The 25,894-nt window shown below is 40.6% G+C and overlaps 2 protein-coding genes across 5 annotated transcripts in view; one reads left to right on the plus strand and one right to left on the minus strand.

The window, feature by feature from the left end:
- The window catches only part of Lctl (lactase like), a 22,868-nt gene extending 15,563 nt beyond the window's left edge, over positions 1 to 7,305 (plus strand). The window contains exons 9-13 of the mRNA XM_031345820.1: positions 366 to 640; positions 1,814 to 1,940; positions 2,107 to 2,306; positions 3,884 to 3,947; positions 7,155 to 7,305. Coding sequence (XP_031201680.1) covers positions 366 to 640; positions 1,814 to 1,940; positions 2,107 to 2,306; positions 3,884 to 3,947; positions 7,155 to 7,270 — 782 coding nt within the window. The 3' untranslated portion in view covers positions 7,271 to 7,305. The remainder of the gene's footprint in view (positions 1 to 365; positions 641 to 1,813; positions 1,941 to 2,106; positions 2,307 to 3,883; positions 3,948 to 7,154) is intronic.
- The window catches only part of Zwilch (zwilch kinetochore protein), a 34,305-nt gene continuing 14,560 nt past the window's right edge, over positions 6,150 to 25,894 (minus strand). For 2 of the 4 annotated variants that reach the window (XM_031345815.1, XM_031345813.1), the window contains 11 exons: positions 23,724 to 23,817; positions 22,767 to 22,822; positions 21,805 to 21,904; positions 20,928 to 21,007; positions 18,635 to 18,791; positions 17,950 to 17,978; positions 16,052 to 16,188; positions 15,604 to 15,699; positions 12,851 to 12,963; positions 9,006 to 9,131; positions 6,150 to 7,402 (listed from right to left, as the gene is read on the minus strand). In XM_031345815.1, the coding sequence (XP_031201675.1) occupies positions 9,043 to 9,131; positions 12,851 to 12,963; positions 15,604 to 15,699; positions 16,052 to 16,188; positions 17,950 to 17,978; positions 18,635 to 18,791; positions 20,928 to 21,007; positions 21,805 to 21,904; positions 22,767 to 22,822; positions 23,724 to 23,817 (951 nt within the window). In that variant the 3' untranslated portion in view covers positions 6,150 to 7,402; positions 9,006 to 9,042. Of the gene's footprint in view, positions 7,403 to 9,005; positions 9,132 to 12,295; positions 12,372 to 12,850; positions 12,964 to 15,090; positions 15,210 to 15,603; positions 15,700 to 16,051; positions 16,189 to 17,949; positions 17,979 to 18,634; positions 18,792 to 20,927; positions 21,008 to 21,804; positions 21,905 to 22,766; positions 22,823 to 23,723; positions 23,818 to 25,894 lie in introns of those variants that run through there. The other 2 variants (XM_031345814.1, XR_004111896.1) reach the window with 2 other exon arrangements.

Here is a 25,894-nt window from a genome sequence, read left to right on the forward strand (position 1 = left end):
TCACTATGGCGTAATACACTGTAGCAGTAAGTGCTCTTAACTGCTGGGCCATTGCTCCAGCTTATACAACACCATCTCTTTTTTTCTTTTTAGATTTATTTATTTATTTAATGTATATGAATACACTGTAGTTGTCTTCAGACACACCAGAAGAGGGCATCAGATCATATTGCAGATGGTTGTAAGCCACCATGTGGTTGCTGGGAATTGAACTCAGGACCTTTGAAAGAGCAGTCAGTGCTCTTAACCACTGAGCCACCTCACCAGCCCCTACACCACCATTTCAGCAGCACTGTGGGACACAGCAAAGTGACTGTAAGAAATGACTTAAGATTTGGTTAAATTCTCATGTTCTCTCCTGTCAGGAGCAAAGAGTGCCGAGCAAGGCTTGGAGATGTCGAGGTTGCCCACGTTCTCCCTGCAGGAGAAGAGCTACCTTAAAGGCACATCTGACTTCCTGGGACTGGGCCATTTTACCACTCGATACATCACTCAAAGGAAGTATCCCTCCCACCAGGGGCCCAGCTACCAGAATGACCGCAACTTAGTGGAGCTTGTGGACCCCAACTGGCCAGAAATGGGGTCTCCATGGCTGTATTCTGTGCCGTGGGGGTTCAGGAGGCTTCTCAACTTTGCCCAGGTACTACCTCATCAAGTCAAGTAAGACCTTCAGCAGACCTGAGTTTAGTCTCTCCGTGACACTCAGGTGACTACATATGAAAACTGATAAAGCTTAGGTATAGAGGCACAAGACGGCAAGCCCAGCCCTGGCAGGTTGGCTGCAGCAAGATCAAGAATTCAGTACTTGCTTCTTTTTTTTTTTGGATTTTTTTTTTTTTCTGAGACAGGGTTTCTCTGTGTAGTCCTGGCTGTCCTGGGACTCACTCTGTAGACCAGACAGGCCTCAAACTCAGAAATCCACCTGCCTCTGCCTCCCAAGTGCTGGGATTAAAGGCGTGCACCACCAATAGACCTCAGCCCCCTGCACCTTCACTGTTACTAAAGTGGGCCTTGCAGATTGATACTTACGTAAACTACCTCCAATGACAGCTGACAAACTGACACTTAATCTTTCTTTTTTTTTAGTATATATTTATTTTTATTTTATATATATGACCATTTGCCTGACTATATGTATGTGCAGCATAAGGGTGGCTGGTACCCGAGGGGATTCGAAGAGGGGAATCCCCTGGAACTAGTTACAGATGGTTGTGAGTTGCCATGTTTGTTGGGAACCGGAAAGCAGCAAGGGCTCTTGACCAGTCATCTCCACAGCCCCTCAGTCTAAAGTTCTAAGTTTACCCTCAGACAACTTCGCACATGTATGTGATGTACTTTGATCACATCTACTTCCCATTATCTGTCCTCCCACTCCTGCCTAACCCCCTTCTTCCCAACAACTGCACCTCCTACTTTCATGTCTTTGTGTGTCTGTGTGCGTGGCCCACTGCGGTTAGCTGGGGTTGCTTATTAGCACATTGCGAGAGGTTATTTACGGCGACAGCTAAGTACTGGGTACACCAGTAAAGAAAATGGCTGCTCCTCTTTCAGGAATATTTAGTTGCTTTAAGGCCCATCTAATTTGAAAGGGAATTCGTGGGAAAGAGGAAGACCTGGAGGGCATTTTCCCCAGACAAGGCCCCTTCAATAAGGACTAGTCTTCCACATCAGTTCACTGGCCTACATTCACATCTCAATCAGCATGTTACCTGACACCTACTAAGTGTGACACCTAAGAGCTAACGTGCACGTCATTAGAATATGGCAGCCATGTAAGTCAGGTGCTCGGTGTTTATTCTCGGCTCACTTTCAGACTCAGTACGGTGATCCTCCCATATATGTGACAGAAAGTGGAGCTCCCCAAAAGTTACACTGCACTCAGTTCTGCGATGAGTGGAGAATTCAGTACCTCAAAGGATACATCAATGAAATGTTAAAAGGTGAGATAAAACTAGATTTGTTTCACGTTTTTCTAATTTAGACAAAATTCAATCCATCATCGACCATCAACTAAAACCTGCTTCTAAATCTCATAGAAACAACTTAATACTATTTATACTTCTAAACAATGGAACATATTAAGAATGGAGTCATTTGTCTTCACAGCTATAAAAGATGGCGTGGATATAAAAGGGTATACTTCCTGGTCTCTGTTGGATAAGTTTGAATGGGAGAAAGGCTATGCAGATAAATATGGATTCTACTATGTTGAATTCAGTATGAGAAACAAGCCTCGATATCCCAAGGCTTCTGTCCAGTATTACAAGGAGATTATCACAGCCAATGGGTTTCCAAGCCCACAAGAGGTAGGATGGCTAACTTACCCATGACATTTGTTCTGTTCTTCAACTAAAGATTAAGATGAACCATACTTCTTTCAAGGAAGGGGTGGGGAATATGGCACCATCCCCCCCCATGACCTCTGCTTAGGATGGCTAAACACACCTCAAAATCCAGTCCCTTCCAGACAGGGCATCAGGGTGACTAGGGTCCTGTCTGAGCTAGGTCCTAATGGACCAAATCAGTGAAGCTGTTAATGATTTTCTGTGCTGTTGCAGCCAGGGATTGTCCAGGGCTTTACATCTGACAGACAAGGCTTCCACCACTGAGCACCAGCTCCAAATGTTGCCTTCCCCTACCTATCCCTGTGGGGGTTTATTCACATCTAGAACACATTCAAGCAATAAGACTAGAAAAGATGAATTAAATGGCAATTCTGATGAATTAAAAATGTTACCCTGAGCTGGACAGTGGTGGCGCACGCCTTTAATCCCAGCACTTGGGAGGCAGAGGCAGGCGGATTTCTGAGTTCAAGGCCAGCCTGGTCTACAGAGTGAGTTCCAGGACAGCCAGGGCTACACAGAGAAACCCTGTCTCAAAAAAAAAGGACTATATCTTTCCCCACCATAATGCGTATATGTATGTATGTATGTATGTATATATATATATATATATATATATATATATATATATATATATATCTTTCCCCACCATAATGTATATATATGATATAATAATATCTATAATACATATATACACACTGCCTCCAAGGCAAGATTAAACAGAAACAAACTTTAAGCTCCCCCCAACCCCACCCACAGATAGGGTTTCTCTATGCAGCTCTGGATGTCCTGTAACTCTGTAGATCAGTTTAGTCTCAAACTCTGAGATTCGACTGCCTCTGCCTCCAGAGTGCTGGGATCAAAGGCATGCACCATCACTGCCTGGCTAAACTTTTAAGCTTTTAAAACCTACCAAATGGGGTGTCTTGTTGCTCTTGTTTAGTTCTCAGCATTATAGCCTTCAACTCTAGCTCCAGGGGATCCTACACCCTCTTCTGGCCTCCAAGGGTACACACAGGTACATCATAAAAACAAATAAAACAAAACAAACAAAATCACATTTCCCATCAGCTCTACTTGGTATATAACTGCATCTACAAACATCAACTATAAATTATGATTAGATTTTAATAAAAAAATTACAAACAAATCCGACTGGCTTGCTAGAATTGGTTAGAGTGAGCTAAGTGGGCCTAGAAGTGAGGACAGCGGCCACAGCCCTCAGGTGTTCACTGTCAGTACTAGAAAGCAGTACATAAAGCTGGGGGTGTGGCTCGAGGCCTGCTTCAGCTACATAGCCAGTTTGTGGCCAATCAGGGCCACAATGTGATAGTCTCAAAACATTAATAACATCCAAACTGTGGGTAGACTTAAAAACGTGTTTGTCTTGATGAGACTGACAAGCTGGTAAAGGCTTTGGCCAAGTCTGCTGACACAAATGCATTGAAATTTTGTAAAAAAGTACCTTGTTTATTCTAAAAACAATTTTAAGCATAGGAAAATAGCAAGGCGAACTTACTTATCACGTGGGTTTTTATTAGGTGGAAAGTTGGCGTCTCAAAGCCTTGGAAACTTGCTCCATCAACAACCAGATACTTGCCACAGGTGAGGATTCTTATCTTTGATAACTATGTAATATTACATATGATGGCATTAGCAAGAGTCTCAAAATGGATCTTACTTAAAATCAGTATTCCCAACCGTTTATAACTAAAAATGTCTTTTTCCTAAATGTTAATTTCTGTCTTACAAGCATTTTTAAAAATTTATTTTTTTGGGTAGTAGGACTAATAATAGAAGGCAGGTTTTTGTACATACCAAGTAAGCTAAACTCCCAGCCTATACAGCATTCTAAATTATCTGTCTGTACGTCCATCTATCCATCCAGATTGAGCCCAGACTAACATGGACTAAAGACTCTACCTCAAACAAACAACAAACAACAAACAACATTATGTAAGCAAAAGCATGTAAACACCAGGGAAATGAGAGAGGATAGGATAGCTATCGTGTGTGTGTGTGTGTGTGTGTGTGTGTGTGTGTGTGTGTCTTGCACTCGGGCACAGGTGACTTTGTGTGGAGGCCAGAAGACAACCTAGTGTAATACTCAGAAACTTGAACCACCTCTGTGGAGAACAAGTCTCTAACTGGCCTGGAGCTCATCACTTAGTCTAGACTGGCTAGCCAGCGAGTTCTGGGCTTTTCCTGTCTAGTCCCCTGACCCTGGGTTATGAGTACATTGCATCTCGCCATTTTATCTTTATTTATTTATTTATTTATTAATTATATGTAAGTATACTGTAGCTGTCTTCAGACACTGCAGAAGAGGGCATCCGATCCCATTACACATGGTTGTGAGCCACCATGTGGTTGCTGGGATTTGAACTCAGGACCTTCGGAGGAGCAGTCAGTACTCCTAACCGCTGAGCCATCTCTCCAGCCCCCCATTTTATCATTTTTATGTGGGTTCTAGAGGTGAAACAAGTACTTTACTGACAGAGCCATGCCTCCCTTCCCAAGAATGATTTCAATACTCTAATTCCATTCTAATTATATTGTAAACTTACGTGCCTACCACTTTTGTTAAAATGGGCTTGTTGAAGAAGAAAAATCTGCCATTACCAACCGAAATAAAGAAAAGCAAAAACCAGGTCTTATACTAATTAAGCAAGTAATTTTTTTGTGTGTGGCATTGCTAGGGATTGAACCCAGAGCTTCAAAAACACTAAGTGCTCTACTACTGAGCTATAGCTATACTTTTTACTTTTTCAAAAAATTTAAATGTACTGCTAGTGTGTGTGTATGAGCGCGTGAGACATTCAGGACAGCTTTGAGGTGTTGGTTCTCTCCTTTCATCTTTACAAGGGTTCTAGAGATTGCACTCAGATGGTCAGGATTGGGTGGCAAGTGTCTTTTACCCACTAAGCCATCTTATCAGCCCTACTTAAATTTTTTTCTTTTTATATGAGTGTTTTGCCCATACGTATGTCTGTGTATAATGTTCATGTCTGACACCCAAGGAAGACAGAAGTTGGTGTCTGATCCCCTGGAATTTGAGTCAGTGATGAACTGTCCTGTGGGTGCTGGGAATCAAACCTGGGTCATCAGGCAGAGGAGCCAGTGCTCTTGACCACTGAACCATCCTTGCACCTACCACCCTACTTTTTGAGACAAGTTCTCATTAACTTGCCTAGGATGGCTTTAAACCCAACAGCTTGGATAGGCCTTGAACTTGTGTTCCTCCTGCTCCTGCCTCCCAAAGCTAGGATTATAGGCTTGTAAGAGATCTTCAATAAATAACTACTTAGTACTCCCTAACATTTTAGCATTACTTTAAGCCTTAGAGATAACAGCAATAAACAAAGTACTGTCCTCACCCTCTTAAAAGGCATCACTTTTTTCCTTGATTTACTTTTATTTTATGTGCATTGGTAATGGCTGCATGTATATCTGTGTGAGTGTCAGAACCTCTGGAACTAGAGTTCAGGAAGTTGTGAGCTCCATGTGAATGTTGGGGTTTGAACCTGGGTCTTTGGAAGAGCAGCTAGCACTCTTAACCACTGAGCCATCTCTCCAGACCCTTGTCGTTTATTTTTCCAGGTAGGGTTTATGTATCCCCGACTGACCTGAAATTCACTCTGTAGACCAGGCTAGCCTCAAACTCAAGAGATCTGCCTCCCAAGTGCTGTGATTAAAGGCATAATTTCTTATGCAGTGGGTTCTAGAAGGATCCAAAATACAGAATACCACCAATGTTCCTGAAACCCATTTTTCTGCATACGGGGAATCAAAGAAATATACTTCTTGTTTTAATATAATTCTTTAATGTGGAGTCAAAGCAGGTGGTGCAGAAACCCCTTCAACGGAGCTACCCTGCGTACATACCAGCGTCCCCACACGCATAAATAACCAGGCCATAGTCTACAGATTATAAACCATAGCTCAGCAAACCAAAGTAAATGCAACATGGTTGTAGTGAGGATTTGTTGACTAGCCTGAGAGCTGCATGAGAACATAGCCACACCTGTTTACTTCAGTTACCAGAGTGCTCAGCAGACAAATCAAAGCGAGTCGCATCAAGGTCTTCCATTGGATTGGTGGATAGAACACCTAGCTCTTAAAGATAAAACCACACAACAATTATCAAATAATTTAGCATTTTAGTGAGTTTTTGTGTTAAGAAAGAAATAAGTATTAGAATTACCATTAGAAATTGTAATATATGAGTATACGAGATGTAAATATATCAAGAATAACAAACTCAAAAATGTTTCCAAGGGATTTTCTTTTTCTTTCCTTTTGAGACAGGGTTTCTCTGTGTAGCTGTGGCTTTTCTGGAACTTGCTCTGTAGACCAGGCGGCCTCTGCCCCCTCAGTGCTGGGATTAAAGGTGTGCACCACCACACCCAGCCCAAAAGATTTTTTTTACAAGTCCCTCAGTGAAACCTAGAGAACCCATGGAATAGGTGCTAATCTTTTGAGATTAATGCAATGCCCGCATAAATATTAACCATACTCAAGCTTAATAAAATACCAGTGAAATAATCAAAGTTAGGCACCCCCAGATTTTGTGACATTTCTAGCTCTCACGAAAGTTTTGTGTGATGGTAAGGAGCCCCAAGAGCTGTGTGCATAGCAAGTGAATGTGCTGCCTTTGTCCCATGGCTCCAAAACTCCATTTCAAAATAATGTTTGATTTACTGGTTCACTTTTACAACAAATGAGAAAAATTAGAAACACAGTGGCCCATCTCCTTTAGCTTTTGCTTCAAAACAAAGCTCCTTCTGGTGGAATGTTCCCTGTCCATTTCAGAGCCCCTGCTGAGGCACATGCACGTGGCTTCAGAGATTGTGGTCCCCACAGTCTGCGCCCTCTCCATCCTCATTGCTGCCCTGCTGCTGACACTTCTCCTCAGGAGCCGCAGCTGAGATGGGACTTCATCTCCTTCATCTGTCACAGCATCTTCAGGATCACTCTGCTTTTCTGCTTCAAAAGTTCATGTGATATCTATTTTTTAGGCTCTGAAAATTAATTCACTCCTTCCCCCTTTTTGTTTTGTGCTGGGATTTAAGAATAAGAAAATAAAAATAAGCATAAATAAAATGAAATAAACTCTCCTGAAGTCAGAGTTAATATTTTGCTACCTATCATTCACACATTTCATTTTTCAAAATTAGGAACACAGTGTATAGTTTTATAACTTGATGATTTTTCATTTATTTGGAAAAATTAATGTACAAATGATTGTCACTGAGCACTGCCATGTCTTATGGACATTGTCGGTCTAAAATCCTTTCAGGCTGTAGACTATTAGCTAAGCAGGTGGACAGCAAGTGGGCGGGACGTGCCTCCTGAGGGAGACCATGAGTGACAGCCATTGCACTGTGGCCAGCAAAGAGACAAAGAGACTGCAATACCACACTAGGATGGCAAACCAAAGTTTTTTTTTTTTAAATTTAAACTAAAGCCAGGTGTGGTAGCACATGCCTTTAATACTAGCACCCAGGAGGCAGATCTCTGTGAGTTCAAGGCTAGCTTGATCTACATAGTAAGTGCCAGGACTATACAGATCCTGTCAAGGCAAAAAACAAAAACATTAAAGTTCATTTTTTTTAGTTTTTTTTTGGGGGGGGGGCCGGAATTGAACTCTGTATAACCCTGGCTGTCCTGGAACTCACTCTGTAGACCAGGCAGGCTGGCCTCGAACTCATAAATCTGCCTGCCTCTGCCTCCCAAGTGCTAGGATCAAAGGCATGAGCCACCATTGCCTGGCTTATTTTTAAACTATAATAAAACTAATCTCCTTTATTAGAGGGCAAATGAGGCTTAAAGGGGAATGGTAAGATGAGGCATTTCACTCATCATTTAATTCTATTTATTTTTGTTTATGAAACAAAGAAGCCACACAGGGTTACGCAGTGAGATTTTTGTCTCAGAAATGATTTTCTATCAATCCTGTTAGCTAATATCAACTCAAAGTTTTATTTATTTATTTTTTATTTTTATTTTTTGAGACAGGGTTTCTCTGTATAGGTCTGGCTATCCTGGAACTCACTCTATAGACCGGCTGGCCTCGAACTCAGAAATCCACCTGCCTCTGCCTCCCAAGTGCTGGGATTAAAGGCGTGTGCCAACACCGCCAGGCTTATTTTTTAGGTTTATAGAGACAGGATTTCTCTGTGTAGCTCTGGCTGTCCTAGAACTCCCTCTTTAGACCAGGCTGGCCTCGAACTCAGAGATCCGTCTAAGTGTTTGAGACTAAAGGCACGCACAATCACTGCTCAGTGGCACTTCGTTTTTGATTTTAAAAATCAAATATTTATATTTTTTAAAAAGGTGTTTACATTTAGGGCTCAATGAACTTTGGTTGAGGAAAACTTTAACAAAACTTTGCTTCTCATGTCAAGTTGAGGGTCTGTTTGCAACTTTTTCTTTTATCAATAATTTTGAAATCAAACTCCAGATTAAAATTTTCTTTGATTCTAGAGTTTAGACCTACTAAGTGGCTAACAAAAGGTACAAAGGAATTGGAGACTTGCAAGGTCAAGTAATAACCTGGTAGGCCATTCAGGGATGACTGGGGAACAGTTGTATTTCTGATGAGTGGATGTGATACTGATGATGTAGAAATAGCTAACACGCAAGGTACTCATCACAACATACCTGAGGGAAGACACCTCGCAAGGCCCTGCAGCGCGCATCACTTGAAGTGCACCTGGCTGCAGGTAACCATGTTAATGAAGGCAGCCCTTTCTTCCAGACTACCATTCAGTGTCAGCTCAGAAAACTCTGTAAGCAGAAAGACAATGAGGCCAGTCAGAGCTCTCCACTGACTTCACCACAACACAGCAGTTGAGGAGTACGGATGGCACCCGAAAAGAATCGGCAAAACACAGCTGGGGCAATTATTTATACAGCGTACCCTCCTGATGCTTTAAGCTTTGATTAAACAACTTAACATTCAAAGTAGAGCACAAATAAAAAAAAAAAAACAACAAAAAAGAGCTACCTTCCCCCAGGAACCAATCACAGTAAATCTTGTGTCACCACTTAAGGATTGATAAGTGTTTGTCCTGAATCATGCTGTAATGTAATTTTAGAAAACAAATCCCTAGGATTTACAGCCTCCCCAACCCCTTTTCAAGACAGGGTTTCTCTGTGTAGCCTTGACTGTCCTGGAGCTTGCTCAGTCTCACAGAGATCCACCTGTTTCTGCCTCCCAAGTACTAGAATCAAAAGTGTGTGCCACCATCACCAGGCAGAATTTACAGCCTTACAGCTCATGTACACTCATTTTTCTACCCTCTCAAAGAATGATTACTGTCCTTCAAGGAAACAGCCAGGCAGCATTTAGAGGGAATGTGTGCACTTCCTTTGTGATTTCCGTGTTTTTACCATTACTCCTGTCATTTGCTAAGCACCCATTGGTGGACCGCTCTCTAGCAGACACTTGATTTTCTACCCCATTACTTCCAATTATTCTCTGTTCCATGGCAGCTGGACTGTCCCATGTAGCCCAGGCTGGCCTTAATTTAAACTCACTATGTAGCCAAGGATGACCTGAGCTTCTGAGGTCCTACATCTACTTCTCAAGTTCTGGGACTACAAGTTACTAAATTCAGCCATAACTTTACTTAAAAAGTAATAAATAAATAATCAATCTCATTCTGTAGTTTAGGCTAGCCTAGAGTCTTGAAACTCACTACATCACCCAGTCTTGCATACCTGACTGACTCTGTTGCTACTGTTCCTGTTTTTCTGTCCCCAAGTCCCATCTCAGTGCTGGCCATAGAAGTCAAGGTACATGTAGGCAAGCACTCAACCACTGAGCTCATTCCCTGGCCTCAGGTTTCCTTTCTGAGGCAGTTTTCAGGCTTCAGGTCTCTAAGCTCCTGCTCCTCCTGCTTCCCCCTCCCAAGTGCTTGATTGCAAGCATGGCCCAACATACTAGCTTCCTAGCAGTTATTTTTTATTTTTTTTTTTAAAGTTTTTTTTTTTTAAATATTTATTTAATGTACGTGAGTACAGTGTTGTTGTCTTCAGACACACCAGAAAAGGGCATCCAATCCTATTACAGATGGTTGTGAGCCACCATGTGGTTGCTGGGAATTGAACTCAAGACTTCTGGAAGAGTAGCTTATGCTCTTAACCACTGAGCCATCTCTACAGCCCTGAACTTTTTATTTGTGAGATGATCTCTGACTTTCCTTTTGGGAAAACTGTTCATGATTATCCCATTGAGTTTTTAAGTGTATGTGTACACATGCATGTATACATGTTTTGGTTTTTAAGACAGGGTCTCCATGTGTAGCCCTGGCTATCCTGGAACTTGTTTTGTAGTCAAGGCTGGCCTCAAACATAGAGACCCATCTGCCTCTCCCTCAAGTAATTTCAAAGATCTTTTTGTAGTATACTAGGACATGCTCCTCTTCTGAACACATGCTATAAATGTGATTTTCTAGTTTACTACTATGTCTGTTGCTTGGCCTTTCAACTTTTTTATAACCTGGAATTTAAAAAAGGTTTATTATGTTAAAAATTGTGTGTGCATATATTTATGTATATCATGTATGTAAAGGTGCCCACAAAGACCAGAAGAGGGCACTGAATCTTCTGCAACCGGAGTTATAAGTAGCTTTGAATTGCCTGATGTGGATGCTAGGAACTGAACTTAAGCATTCTGTAAGATCACCTCTGAACCATCTCTCCAACCCCCACATAGCTGATTTTTAATCCCCTTTAGATTTTAAGTTGTATATCAATCATACTTAAAACACATGGCATGGGGGCTGCAGAGATGGCTCAGCAGTTAAGAGCACTGGCTGCTTTTCCAGAGTTCATTTCCCAGCAACCACATGGTGGGTGACAACTATCTGTAATGGGATCTGATGCTCTCTGGTTATGTCTGAAGTGACAGTGTACTTATATACATAAAATAAATAAATCTGAAAAACAAACCAACCAAACAAAAAAAACCACATGCCATGATTTTAACTGGTGGCTTCCAGGAAAAGTTCTTTCAGTTTAATGATTTCTGCATGTTTATCTATCTGTGACAGATAGAATCACCTGAAAAATAGGAGTGGGCATGTCGTGGGGTCTTTCTTGTCTTAATTGTGTAAACTGAAGTGTTAAGACTTGCCCAGTATGGACAGACCATCATCCCTGGGCCAGGCATTCTAGATGGCTTTAAAGTGGGGAAAGTAAGTTGACATGAGCACACAGGCTCTGCCTTCTTCTGCTGACAAGGGATTTCTATCAACAGCTACTCCAGTTCCTTCTGCTTTGACTTCCTTACCATGGTGGGGGATGATCTGAGAGGAAATAAAACCACTGACCCTTCACTGCTTTTGTCAGAGTATTTTATCACAGCAACAGGAAAAGAAACCAAGATATAACTTAGTACCAAAAGTAGGGTGGAGATTATATGGTGACAGGGGCCAAGTGATGGTAGAGATGTCTTGGCTGGTGCATGTCTATGAGAGACCTCCTGGTGTTAAGTGATGTGGGGTCGACCCATCTTAATTACAGAGAGGATCACTCCCTGGACAGGGATCCCGGGTGGTGTGAGTGAGAAAGGGAACTCGGCAGCATCACGCACTCACCTCCTGCTCTCTGCTGCCTGAGTGTGAGTGTAACTGGCTGCTTGTTTTAAGCTCCTGATGCCTTGACTTCCCCACCTTGAACCATGAGCCAATGTAAACCTTTTTCCTCTTAAGTTCCTTTCATTAGGGTATTTTATCAGAGCAAAATGAAAGATACTAAGGCAGTATCAAATAGAATACAAAACTATTTAAGGAATTTGAACTCTTCTCTGTCAGAAAATCTTTGGAATATTTCAATGTGGCCACCCATACGACATCACAATCAGTATGCATGAAGATAAGGGTTTCAAAGGTGCTTACTGAAGAAGCTAGGGAGGAGCTAATTACACGAAGAACTAAGATACTGACCTGGCAATTTGAGAGAATGTCACAAGTGCCAACGCTTATACAGCTGCGGAGAACGCATTAGGAAGTATCACCAGGACTATAGTATCGAGAGAGAGAGAGAGAGCTGACATTTCCAGCTCAGCACTGACCTCTTCGCTGTTCCCTACTTCTTTCCTTATTCAGCAAAGGGTCTTGTTTTTCTTTTTCTTTTTTTAAGATTTATTTATTTATTTCATGTATGTGAGCACACTGTAGCTGTCTTCAGACACTCCAGAAGAGGGCATTGGATCCCATTACAGATGGTTGTGAGCCACTATGTGGTTGCTGGAAATTGAACTCAGCACCTCTAGAAAAGCAGTCAGTGCTCTTAACCAATGAGCCAGCCCCAGCAAAGGTTCTATTATCCAGGATAAGAAAAAGCACTCACAAGTGATTATTATACTTTGAATTCTAAAACTCACAATGGCACAAAAGTCATATTTTCTTTTAAAGTCTGTTTTATACCTACAGTTCAGGAAAAGACCCTGTAACCCTGATTCCTCCCATAAAGGTTTAATTACTACATCTCATCTTTACCAGGCCTGTGGAGACTGGAATGGTCTACAGGGAAGCCATCACTCAGCTGCCACACTGTTCTCACCCTCTTCTGACTACTGCTGATCTCCACTCTCCATTTCTGTGGCTTCTCACTGAAGAAAAATTAAAATGAATAAGTAAATAAACTACTAATAACCAAAGAGCAGCCATTTCCTTCCTTCCTTCTAGTCATTCAGTGAAATCCTTATGTGACAAGCATTGAGTAGGGATATAAATCGGTCACAATCCCTGTGCTGGAGAAGCATAGTCAAGAAAGGGGAAAAAAAAAACCATACACACATTTTAAAGAAAAACAAATGTTTTTTTAAACAGCAGTAATAGTCTAGCTGGAGAGATGGCTCAGCAGTTAAGAACACTGGCTGTTCTTTCCAGAAGACCAGGGTTTAGTTCCCAGCACCCACATTCAGCTCACATGTCTCTAACTCCAGTTCCAGGGCTTCTGACACCTTCACGCAGACATACATGCAGGCAAAACACTAATGAACATAAACTAAAAATTAATCATATATATAAATAAGCAGTAATAGAGAAACACTGTGCAAATCAAGTGTGGTGGTATACTCAGTAATTCTAGCACGTAAGGAGGCTGTGGCAGGAGACTCACTATCAAGACCAGCATTAGCTACATAGAGAGTTCTAGGCAAGCTGAAACATGAGACTCTATTTCTATCCTTCTATTTTCCTTCAAAGAAAGAACAGTGCAGGGGTTGGGAGAGGCACCAAGGTAGTCAAGATGAGTAATTATTTAAAATATAAAGTAAGGAACAAGAGTGAGGTTTAGGGATTACATGATTAATGTTCATTTGAAAGAAAAAACATAAGAAGAAAAACAGCACTATAAAAGGGTAGCATTTAAAAAATTTTAATTAATTACTTAGTTTATTTAATTTAAAAAGATTATCATGGCAGGAGAGTTGGTTCAGCAGGTAGAGGCCTGATAACTTGAGTTCCATGACAGAAAGGAAGGCCTGACTCCCATGAGTTGTCTTCTGACCTCCACACGTGTCCCACAGCTTACAAGCACCCAACTCCACACATGAATAAATAAATAAATGTAGTAAAAATTAATATTCATTTTGGGCCACCAAGATGGCTCAGTGGATAAAAGTGCTTGTGCCAGACATGAAAGGCTGATAATCTAAGTCTGACCCCCAGAATACACATGAAGGATGGAAGGAGAACAGACTAAAGTTGTCCTCTGACCTCCACAAACATGCCACAGCATGTACTTGCCTACATATAGCATACATGCACATACACATTAATACTAAATATGTCTTTTTTTTTAAACTTTTAAAGTTTTTTTTTTTGTTGTTGTTTTTTGAGACAGGGTTTCTCTGTTTAGCCCTGGCTGTCCTAGAACTCACTCTGTAGTCCAGGCTGGCCTCGAACTCAGAAATCACCTGCCTCTGCCTTCCAAGTGCTGGGATTAAAGGCGTGTGCCATCACTGCCCGGCAACTTTTAAAGATTTATTTAAGTGTGAGTACAGAGCTCATATGAAGCTCAGAGGACAACTTTTTGAGTCAGTTTTCTGCTTCTGTTTTTTTTTTTTTTTTTGATGCCAGACCGTCACTATTTCTGTTGTACTCTGGTGAGTATTGGGGGTTCCTGTGGCTTTCTGTCCGTCTCCCATTTAGACACAGTTAGAACTACATATACAAGCCATTACCAGAGTCCTGAAGCTCAAAGAACCTGCGTCATCATGAGCTGTGAGGTGAGTGATTTTCTTGCCAGCAGAGCCATCTTCTAACCCTACACTTTTCTAAACATCCATCTACCCACCTACCTTTTTATTTATTTAGTGTACATGTGAGAATGTCCATGTGTGGGGTGTGTGTATGCTATGGTAGGCATGCCAGGGTGTACATGTGGAGGTCAAAGAACAACTGTGGAAGTCAGCCAGTTCTCTTTTAACCATGTTAACTAAGCTCCAGGAGTTGAACTCAGGTCATAAGGCTTTTACCAAGTAAGCTACGTTGCCCACCCGTTTTGATTTTTTTTCCTCCTTTTTTGAGACAGTGTGTCAATTTGTAGTTCTGTTTGGCCTAGAACTTTACTATGTGGACCAGGCTGGTCTTGGAACTCATGAGAGGTACCCACTGAGTCCTAGATTATAGGCGTGTTACCACACCAAGGCAAAAGCAATTTATCTATAACATATTCATTTAAATTGGCAAACAAAAAGGCTATTAGTAGCTGGACTCAGCAGTGCACTTACTTTGGAAGTGGAAACCGGACAACAAAATTTAAAGCCAGTCTAGGTGACACAGTAAGACCTCATCTCAAAAGTCAACTGATCACTGTGTATGATAGTGCAAACTTTTGGTATGACAGAAGCTTTAAGAAGCAGACAAGAGGGAAGAAAGGTCAGGGAGAACAGCACTGGCACGTCAGAGTGCATGACTACAATTCTGTCATACCCACGGCCACACCCTTGGTCCTGCTGTGCCTGTCTAGCCTCATCATTGTCTCTCATCTCATTGTTATCATTGTCTGTCATTTTTTCCTATTATTTCTCCAGTGATTTTGTGACAGAACTATAAATTGACAGAACAAAGACTAGAGGCTCAAAAGTCTTAAGTGACAAATTCTGGGAGAAGAAATAGAAAAGGCCATGAGTCAGAGAGTAGGGAAAGGATTACCAGGCTAAGCCATACTGGGTCATGAAATCATTATGGGAACTGGGCCCCAAACTGCCTATAAGGTACAAAGTAATTATTAAGTTGCTTACCTTTGATACAAGTTCTTCACAGCAGCTGGTCTGACTGGCAACTGAAAAATGTGTTGCTCATCAAGAGGATTTTGTTTGTAATATTTTATGCAGGATCTAAAAAGTTAAAACAATCTCTTTTGGGAATAAGAGCTGTCAGAAAAGATGAAGACTTTCTAGTCTAGAGAAACATTTTACCACAAACCAAGACATGGACAGAGGGAATGAATTCAGAACCATAATGGTAACAAATACCACCTCCCCAACCTACCTTCCATCTACTGCAAACAAAACTTAAAGACAACATTTTCTTTCTAGCCAAGGAAATGTCATTCAATTCAAAGTTTATATAGACTGATTTCTTATATAAAAAAATACTGAGCTGAGAATGTAGCTAAGTGGTGGATCACACCAGTAAGCCTAGGCTATCAATTAGACAACGCCTCAAAACAAAAAGAAAAATACTTACTGTGTTAGAGAGAAGAGAAGCTCATGCTGAGGTTTAATGAACAGCATGCAGATGACTAATACTTCAAGAATATGATGGAGTTTCTGAACACGGTAAACCTGTTCCTGTGTGGATACTGATGGAGAAATGAAGTATTCCTAGAAGACAGAAATATTAAGAGAGGAAGGAAGCAAAGACTAAGCAGAACCCCTGGGAAGAAGCGGCCTTTCCCTCTATATCTAAACCTGGATGCCTGATAATGGGGAAAGGAAGGCAATGACAGCACAGAACTCACCACCTTTCACCATCGGCCTTTGCTAAGAACGCTGGGCACAAATGACACAGTCTGCTCTAAAAGCTGATCCCAAGTGGCTTCACTAACGAGGACAAGTGGGTAGGCAACACTGCTTAATACTGAGGATTTCAGGGTTAATCTGCAAGACCACCATACCTGGTGAACCGAAGTCTGAGAAACTAACCAAGTGCCTGACAATTTCCCCCTTGAACATATTACCGGTTTATTGGCACAGGTTTTAGAGAAATTTGGCAAGTTAAGCCAGTATCATAAACTGTTAAACTTTCCAGTCCCATTTCTGAGATCCAACCTAATAATCCAGTGGAAATGATAAGCAGACTTTGACAACAGCCAAGCTTCTAGCCTCCTGGAGTGTACGTTTTGTATAATTCTTTCCTCTTGAGTGACCCTAGAACTTATAAACATGATGTGGTTTTATTGACATAACTAGGCCACTAATAGACTATGCATTAATCAATAATATATAATATTAATACATAATATATAACATGTAAACATATAATACATTACGTTACACTTGTTACATGTATTATAGTATACTATGACATGTTTATAGCTAATGTACAAAATATATATTAGCATACATACTAATAGACTGCACTGTTTAATAATATGTAAAATATATAATATGTATTATACAATATTGTTATACATAGCATACATTATATACTGTTTATATAATACTCTATATTATATTATTAAATATATTATTGATTAATGCATAACCTATTACCTAGTTATGGCAACAAAACTACATCACGTTTACAAGTCTAGGCTCATATATAATATATATAATAGGCAATTATCATTTGTTTCTTATAAAATCCTGCCCAGAATCAGGTATAGCAGTGATGTGGGAAACAGGCAGGTGAGTCTCTGAGTTTGAGACTGGCCTGGTCTACAAAGTGAACTCCAGGACAGCCAGGGCTACATAGTGAGACCCTGTCTTTTTTTTGTTTTGTTTTGTTTTTTTTGAGACAAGGTTTCTCTGTATAGCCCTGGCTGTCCTGGAACTCACTCTGTAGACCAGGCTGGCCTCGAACTCAGAAATCTACCTGCCTCTGCCTCCCAAGTGCTGGAATTAAATGTGGAGACCCTGTCTTAACAAAACAAAACAACAAAAAAAACCCTCCCAGGCTAGCCTTTAAAAAGACCAAGAAGGAAAGGAGATGCTCTTCCACTCACTGTCATCCTGAAATAAACTGTCACGCTGTGGGTTGGGGCCATGATAAATGCTGAGAGCATCCTAAAGAATCTGAGATTGGTCCTCAGCCAATACATTAAAGAATGTTGTAACTTCTTGAGCAAATAATTCTTCAAATGAGTTAAGAGGATATAAAATAAATAGCCCTTATAGATCCCCTGACAATCTAAGTAAGAGTTTCGGTAGAACAGTGCCATTAACACAATAAACTACATATCAGATGCATAAACACAAAGAGAAAGGGAGCAGCCAGAGCAAGCACCTTTCAGTTTACTCTGAGGAAAGCAATAACTGGCATCAGTTGGTTCACTGTGTTTCCTAGGAGCCAGAGCAGAGGCTGGCACCTTACAGATACTTAGCAATTGTGTTGCTATGACTACATAAGAGAATGAAACTCACCAAATGATTCAGAGATGCAAGTTCCTGACCTATCAAGATAAACATATGTAAACAACCTTTAGGAATTTTCCAGTAAAAATTAAAAAAAAAAAAAAAAAACCCTAAGAAAAATGCCTATAGTTCATATATTAAATAGGTGATCAAGCTAAATAGTTCATCAATTATATTATAAATTCATATTAACACTTATTCTAAAACTGATCATAGCTTGCCCCTAATAAACAAAGTATCAAGTGTTAAGTATTGAAAATACTCTTTTAACTACGACAGCAGGTTCAAAAGGTAGAACCAGCAAACCTGGCAACGTGAGCTGGAGCCTGGGACCCACATGGTAGAAGAATCTAACAACCCAACCCCAACCCTAACCCCAACCCCAACCCCAACCCATGACTCCATAAGGTGCTCTCCACATCCACTTGTACTCACAGGTGCCCCACCACAGCACATTTTAAAACAAACAACAAATGAAACTCATACCTAAAAGCCAAAAAGCAAAAGCCTACAGCTCTATTTAATCTATTGGATTTATCAAGAGGGAAACTGGCCCAGAAAAGAAAAATGCTTGTATCACAGCCAAGCAGAGGGAAAGCCAGAACGACGAGGATGAGGAAGGTAAAAAATGAAGACAAGTTAAGGATGGCAACTAACAAGTTTTTCAAGCTTTTAAGTTGAAAAAAGGACTCACTGACAAAAAAGCTGATATAATCTTTCTTCAGTTTATCCAAACCAATTTCCAAAAGCATCTGCAGTGGGGTAGTTCCAGAGAGAGGGACGCTGTCCATAGCTCCATGGTAAGACTGATGAATGAGCTTACTTAGTAAACTGTTACTCCCACTGTGCAACTAGAAATAGAAAAAAAGTTTGTTAATTCCTAAATTTAAGTATAAATAAATGTAATAGGCACAATAAGACTATGAGTTCAAAATCAGAATCATACATTTTCAGTCTCTATAAATTCTTTCAATAAAAGCTCCCAGGGCTGGAGAGATGGCTCAGCGGTTAACAGCGCCGACTGTTCTTCCGAAGGTCATGAGTTCAAATCCCAGCAACCACATGGTGGTTCACATAACTACAGAAATTCTAACTTTTATCATGAATTGGTGGCTGAGTTATTAAAAATGGTTCCTAATCAGCTCTTTCTAACCTTTTGTTTTGCTTCTTTGTTCAATGTAAAAGTAACATAACCACACTTTGGAAAATTCATACAGTGACAAATTTCATGAAGGGCAAAGAGTACAGTTATTTGTAAGGCTTCTTTCTCTCAGTGGTTGTTACAGAGTTTAGCCCAGCTGGTCCCAAATGATTTGTTTTCAAAATTTACATTTTATAAAGTTACATGTATTCTGCATCCTTTGTCAACACTGTTTTGGCAGCATTATACACAATGTTATGTGGCTACATTATTGTTACTTAGACATCTCATAACAAGGAAAATATACATCATTTACTATTTCTGGCTCCTATGAGGAAAATTACTGGGCTGGAGAGATGGCTCAGTGTTGGGCCCTATTTGGCCCTGGTTTGGGCCTTGAGGACAAACCCCAGCCTGGCTCAAGTTTTGCACACTGTCACTTCCATACTGGAGTGACTCAGCACTACCTGCTTAAGCCTGTCTTTGCCTAGCTACTGTTGACATAGAGTAACTCTGTTGGCTCAGTCAGTCACCCCATACCCTATACCCTACGTCATCTCACCCCTACATCATCTCACCTCAGCAAAAAACTCCACCTCCTTCCTCAGCCTTTTATAAAGAAAAGATTGATACAATAAAAAGAGTTCCTGCTTGACAGACTCCCAGATTGGGGTGGTTATTCTCCGGAAGACAGGAGATCCAGGAGATCGGAGCCGGCAGAGAGCCTGGCAGCTCGGTGGTTACAAGCACAGACTGATCTTGCAGAGGCTCTGGGTTCAATTCTTAGCACCCACATGGCAGCTCATTACTGTCTGTAACTCTAAGATCTGACACCCTCACACAGAGATAATGCAGGCCAAATACCAATGCACATAAAATAAAAATAAATATAATTTAAAAAAGAAAAAAAACAGCTGGAAAGGTAGCTCAGCAGTTAAGAGCACTGACTGTTATTCCAGAGATTCTGAGTTCAATTCCCAGCAATCACATGGCTCACAACCATCTGTAATGGGATCTAGTGGTTTCTTGCTGGCGGTGGTGGCGCACACCTTTAATCCCAGCACTTGGGAGGCAGAGGCAGGTAAATTTCTGAGTTCGAGGCCAGCCTGGTCTACAGAGTGAGGTCCAGGACAGTCAGGCCTATACAGAGAAATCCTGTCTCGAAAAAACAAACAAACAAACAAACAAACAAACAAACAAAAAAACAAAAAGAAAGAAAAAACCCTAAATATTGTGATGAACAAAACTCTACTTTTGGGGGTTTTTGTTTGTTTTTGGTGCAGGATTGCATGAAACAGCCCAGGTTAACCTCCAACTTGTGATCATCCTGTTTCTTACCATATGGTAGGACCACAGGCATGTCTTACCATGCCTGGCCTTGATATATGCTTTTGTGCATGAGTGCTGGGGAGATTCTAACACAAGTATTATTGGTTCAGAAGTCACATTACATTTTGAGAATCTCAAGTCATCATCAAAACTGCTTTGTGAAAGAGCACCCTAATTTTGAAGTCTTAGCAGTGGCCTATGAAAACATTCATTTCCAGAATAGTTAACAGTATCAACAGCTTATATATACCAAGCCAGACACTGGGTCCCGTGCATGCATTAGATACATAACAAACACTATGACGCAGGAGGGGTCCAGCCCTCACGCTGTAGATGAGGGCAGTGAGGTCCAGAGAAGTAAAGGCCCCGAGTTCACACAGCTAGAAGGGAACAGAGCTGGAGGTCAGCACAGACTGATCCAGCGCTTTATCAAATGCTCTCTTCTTGTTTGGTTGGTTTGGTTTCTGTATGTCATTGAGAAAAACATTCTATTCACACTATTCCACTTCACACTTACCCATGGCTGTATATCACCACGCTGTAGACTCTGCAGGATCAATGTGAAACACTTCACCAAGTCTTGATATGAAACCACACCTTAAAAACCAAGTCACATAGAAATCATTTCCACATTTCTACCGATTAAAGTGTCAATTTTAATGACACACACAAGAAACAAACAAAAACCCTGCACTTTAGCAGTGAGAGGGGGATTTAAAATGGAAGGGGAAAAAAGACAAGATATAGCTCAGATTGCCAAAAAACATTTGGTAGATCTATCTACCTACCTACCTACCTACCTACCTACCTATCTATCTATCTGAAATTGTTATATGAGGTATATATTAATACTAGGTATGTTTTGATTCCTGTAAATATAGTTATATCTCATGAGAATATAGCCAAGCTTTATATTTTAAAAGGCATAAAAAGGGGCTGCAGCCAGGCAGTTGTGGTGCACGCCTTTGATCCTAGCACTAGGGAGGCAGAGGCAGGTGGATTTCTGAGTTCAAGGCTAGCCCAGTCTACAGAGTAAGTTCCACTACAGCCAGGGCTACACAGAAAAACCCTGTCTCAGAAAAAATAAATAAATAAAAATAAAAATAAAAATAAAAATTAAAAAAAAAAGGGGGGGGTCCTGGAAAGATAGTTCAGCAGTTAGGAGGACTGGCTACTCTTCTAGAGAACCAAGGTCAATCCCCAGCACCCACATGCTGTTCCCAACCATCTAGTTCCATAGGATCTAATCTGCCTTCTAGTCTATGCAAGCGGGCTGACTTCACGTGGTGTACTGACATACACACAGGCAAAATACAGATACACATAAAGTTAAAACAAGCAAGCAAAAACCTTAAATACATAAAAAGGCCACTTTAATTATGATGGATACGTACTGCTGCTCATTTTGCACCAAAGCTGCTCAGCAAAATCGAGATCCCCCCGCACTGTGACAAGCATCGACCTGACAACTGCAGCTGCATCATGGTTCACTTCCTGAAAAGAAAGCAAGCTTTGGACAACACTCGATTTATTTACTTTTAAAACAAAGTAGTTTAAGCTTTAAACACTATTGTGAGAGCTATGAAGATATGAACATATACAAAAAATTATAGAAATGTTATTTTCCTCAGAATTTTGTTTACTAATAAGGAGAAATACTTAAGCAGAATAAAAAACTAGAGTCTTGAAGTTATTTTAAATCTGTAATGACTAACCAGACATGGTAGCAGTTACATACCCATAAAGCCCAGCACTCAGGAGGCTGAGGCAGGAGCAGACTGACTGCATTTGAAGCTAGCCTGAGCACAACCCTGTCTCAAAACAAAACCAAACCCCAAATAATAACAGCAAAACTATACCACTTAAAAGTAAGCTCTCAATTTTCTTCCTACATGAGAATATTTATTAAGTGGCCTTTGACCCCATTTCCTTATCATCAGGTGGAAACTGTGTTAGTTTCACAATAGCACATTGTGGCACGATGACAGCATTCCTTGCTGTTTTTGTATACTATGGTAATACTTTCTACAGTGTATTATTAACATAACGCTATCTACTCTGTAGCTGAACAACAGACAAATCCAGGACAAAAAGAGAACTGAGATGCCACAACAGGAAGGGAGTGCAAAGCAGGGCAAGATTCTAACTGATAGTAATTGCTTATTCCTCCCTCCCTGTCTCCTACCCTCTGTCCCTTCCTTCCTTAGGTTTTAAGAGACAGGGTTTCTTTGTGTAGCTTTGCCTGTCCCAAAACTCCCTCTGTAGATCTAGCTGGCCGTGAACTCAGAGATCCACCCACCTCTGCCTCCCAAGTGCTGGGATTAAAAGCATTCGCTACCACACCTGGCTTGCTTACCTCTTTTTGTTTGTCTTTTTTTGTAGAATCATCAAATTCATCCAGTTTATTTAGGTCTAAAAAGCAGAAAAGGCTTATTAAGTTGAGTTTAATTTTCTGCTTCCTGTATTATTTTCATCCTAATCCTGCTGTCAAGTAGCAAATAGGAACAGGAGGGCTATACTGGGACTTCAGCACACTACCAGTATGATAGCTACCCTTCAAGCAGGAGCTCGAAACAAAGATAGGCATGTGCAAGATGCCCCGGTACTATCTCACTGCTCTTCTACAATCTCAGACACATTTATTTATTTGTGCTACATAAACTTCCACGTCAACATTCTCTTTTTTACAGCCCTGAAGCCTCATCATACCTAGGGATTTAAATATGGTTGGCAAATGGTCTACCACTGAGCAACATCCCCAGCCCTCTTTTTACTTCTGTTTGTTTGTATGTATGTATTATTTATTTGATTTTGGACAGTGTTTCTCTGTGCAATATCCTTAGCTGGCCTGGACTGGCTTTGTAGACCAGGCTGGCCTCAAACTCAGAGATCCATCTGCCTCTGCTTCCCCGAGTGCTAGAACTAAAGGCATGTACCACCACGCTTAGCATTCATGTATTTTTTTACTTTGTGACAAGGTTTCTCTAAGTTGTCTACCTTGATTGTCACTGAAATCACTCTACAGCTCAAGCTAACGGTTCTTCTGCCTTGGCCTCTCAAATAGCTTTACTAATAGATTACAGGTCTGTGCTGCCAGGCTTGGCTCAAACTTAATTTTATACTTTTTACAATATAACATCTATCTTTGACATTTTAAAACAAAAGCTCTCTCCAACCATATTAGATCACAGCTTTAATGTATTCTAACTCAAAGCTATATAAAGCCAAGAGACAACCGATATTTAAATATAGCAAACATATGTACTCAATTAAAAACAAGGAACAGACAAGAACAAATTATGAATATAAACACCATTCAGAAATTCTTGCACAAATTCAAGAGCAGATTTTGTTTCCAAAGGTTCAAGCCATTCGGTTACACCAGTCCTGATGCCATCAGCTAAAACCTATAAAACAGTCAGAAAACATCATAGCCTAATTAATAGGGAAATAGTTAACAGTACCAATTAAGGTAGCAGTTCTTTAGAACAATTTTTTTTGTGTGATTTATTTACTTTATTGAATATATTGAGTGTTTTGTGCACCACATATAGTGCCTAGTGCTTTCAGAACTCACAAGAGGTCATTGGATCTCCTGGTAATAAGAGTTACAGATGGTTATGAGGTAGCATGTGGGTACTAGGAATCAAACCCAGGTCCCCTGGAAGAGCAACAAGTGCTCTTTACCACTGAGCTCTCTTTCCAGCCCTATGGTACGGGTTCTTGAATGTTGACTACGCACTAGGCATTGTCATAGGATTGTGTATGTAGTGTATTATTTAATCCCAACAAAACTCTCTGAGGAAGATACTACTACTGTCTTCATTGTTTAAGCCTTAGAAAGCTTCAATAAGTAGCTGATGTTACTAACGAACAGTAGCAGGATACATATCCACCAGGCTGGTTCTATGAATGGTATTCTCAACTATAATGCTATGCACACAGGAACAACATGTGATCCTGGGAGGAGGATACAATACAGCTGAGGTAACAAACCACAAATGTAAAACTGAAAGCAAGATTATCCAAACACAATATAATTACATACACAGGCACACACACAAAAAAACTAAGCACAGCGAAGGAAAGGCAGTCAAGACAGGCTACACGAGCTACAAGACTGATAACTGGAGGGTTCTGTCTGCTGCAACTCAGCAGGGAACATGTCTACAAGTAGGGAGGAAGAGAGGAGGAGGGTCGTGAGGAACGACTTCAAAAAGAGTGAGCAAACAGCAGAGAACAGAAGGAATAGAGCAAAAAACTGAGACACTTCACAAAGCTTTTTGCTTCGAACGAGAAATGATATCCACTATTGCCATTGTAATAAAATGAAAGGATCAAATAGTTAGCAATTCCTATATTCCCAGGGAAAAGAAAAATGTTTCTCAACAGAAAAGAGGGGTCTATGAAAAAGGTGAAGATCATCTTTATGTACCAGAATGACTGAGATATTTAACTTGGTGGAAGTCAGGGATGTTAAATATATTATGTGTAGGATGGTCCAAATCACAAGGAATGGGGCAGTGTGAAATGCCCACAGCGTCTCTATTGAAAAACAATGCATGATCTTGAAAGTGTGTCAAACAAAAGTGAAAGGGTTGTGATTGACTAGTACAGTGAGGGCCAGCTGAAAGGCCCAGAGGATAAATGTGCTTGCTGCCAAGCCTGTTAACCCGAGTTCTGTATCCACTATCCACATAGGAGAGAACTGACTGTCACAAGCCTGATAACCCGAGTTCTGTACACACCATCCACATAGGAGAGAACTGACTGTCACAAGCCTGATAACCCGAGTTCTGTACACACCATCCACATAGTAGAGAACTGACCGTCACAAGCTGGCTTCTGACCTTCTGTACAAATACACATTATATATAAATAAATATAATTAAAAATAAATATACAAAGTAAGTAAAATACAATTTAAACAGGCAAAAAGGGGGCAGACAAAGGGACAAAAAGAAGAGTATAAGAGAAAGATAGCAGGTATGTGTAAGAAAATTGCATCATTTATAAAATACAAAGATCAAATTTGTATACATATAGGAGAAAGTATGATTTAAACATAGCTGCTATATGACCTAATAATTTCACCAGAGATGCAGAAAACATATGGTCACACAAAAATTTGCATAAATGTTCACAGCAATATCATTTCTAATAGCCGAGAAGTACAAAAAAAAGAAAGAAAAAAAAAGAAAAAGAAAGAAACATCCATCAACTGATAAAAAGAAGAACAAAATGTAGTATATCCATAAATTAGATTCGATTTAGCAATCAAAAGCTGTGAAACACTATAAACACATTAGTGGTTGCCAGACTGACAAGGTTGTGAAGTGAGTGCTACACAGTACTATGAATACAAGGCTGAATTTAGGAGTAATGAAAATATTATAGCCGGGTGGTGGTGGCTCACTCCTTTAATCTCAGCACTTGGGAGGCAGAGGCAGGCAGATTTCTGAGTTGGAGGCCAGCCTGGTCTAC

This window comes from Mastomys coucha, unplaced genomic scaffold (assembly GCF_008632895.1).
Source record: "Mastomys coucha isolate ucsf_1 unplaced genomic scaffold, UCSF_Mcou_1 pScaffold23, whole genome shotgun sequence".
Taxonomy (NCBI): Eukaryota; Metazoa; Chordata; class Mammalia; order Rodentia; family Muridae; genus Mastomys; species Mastomys coucha.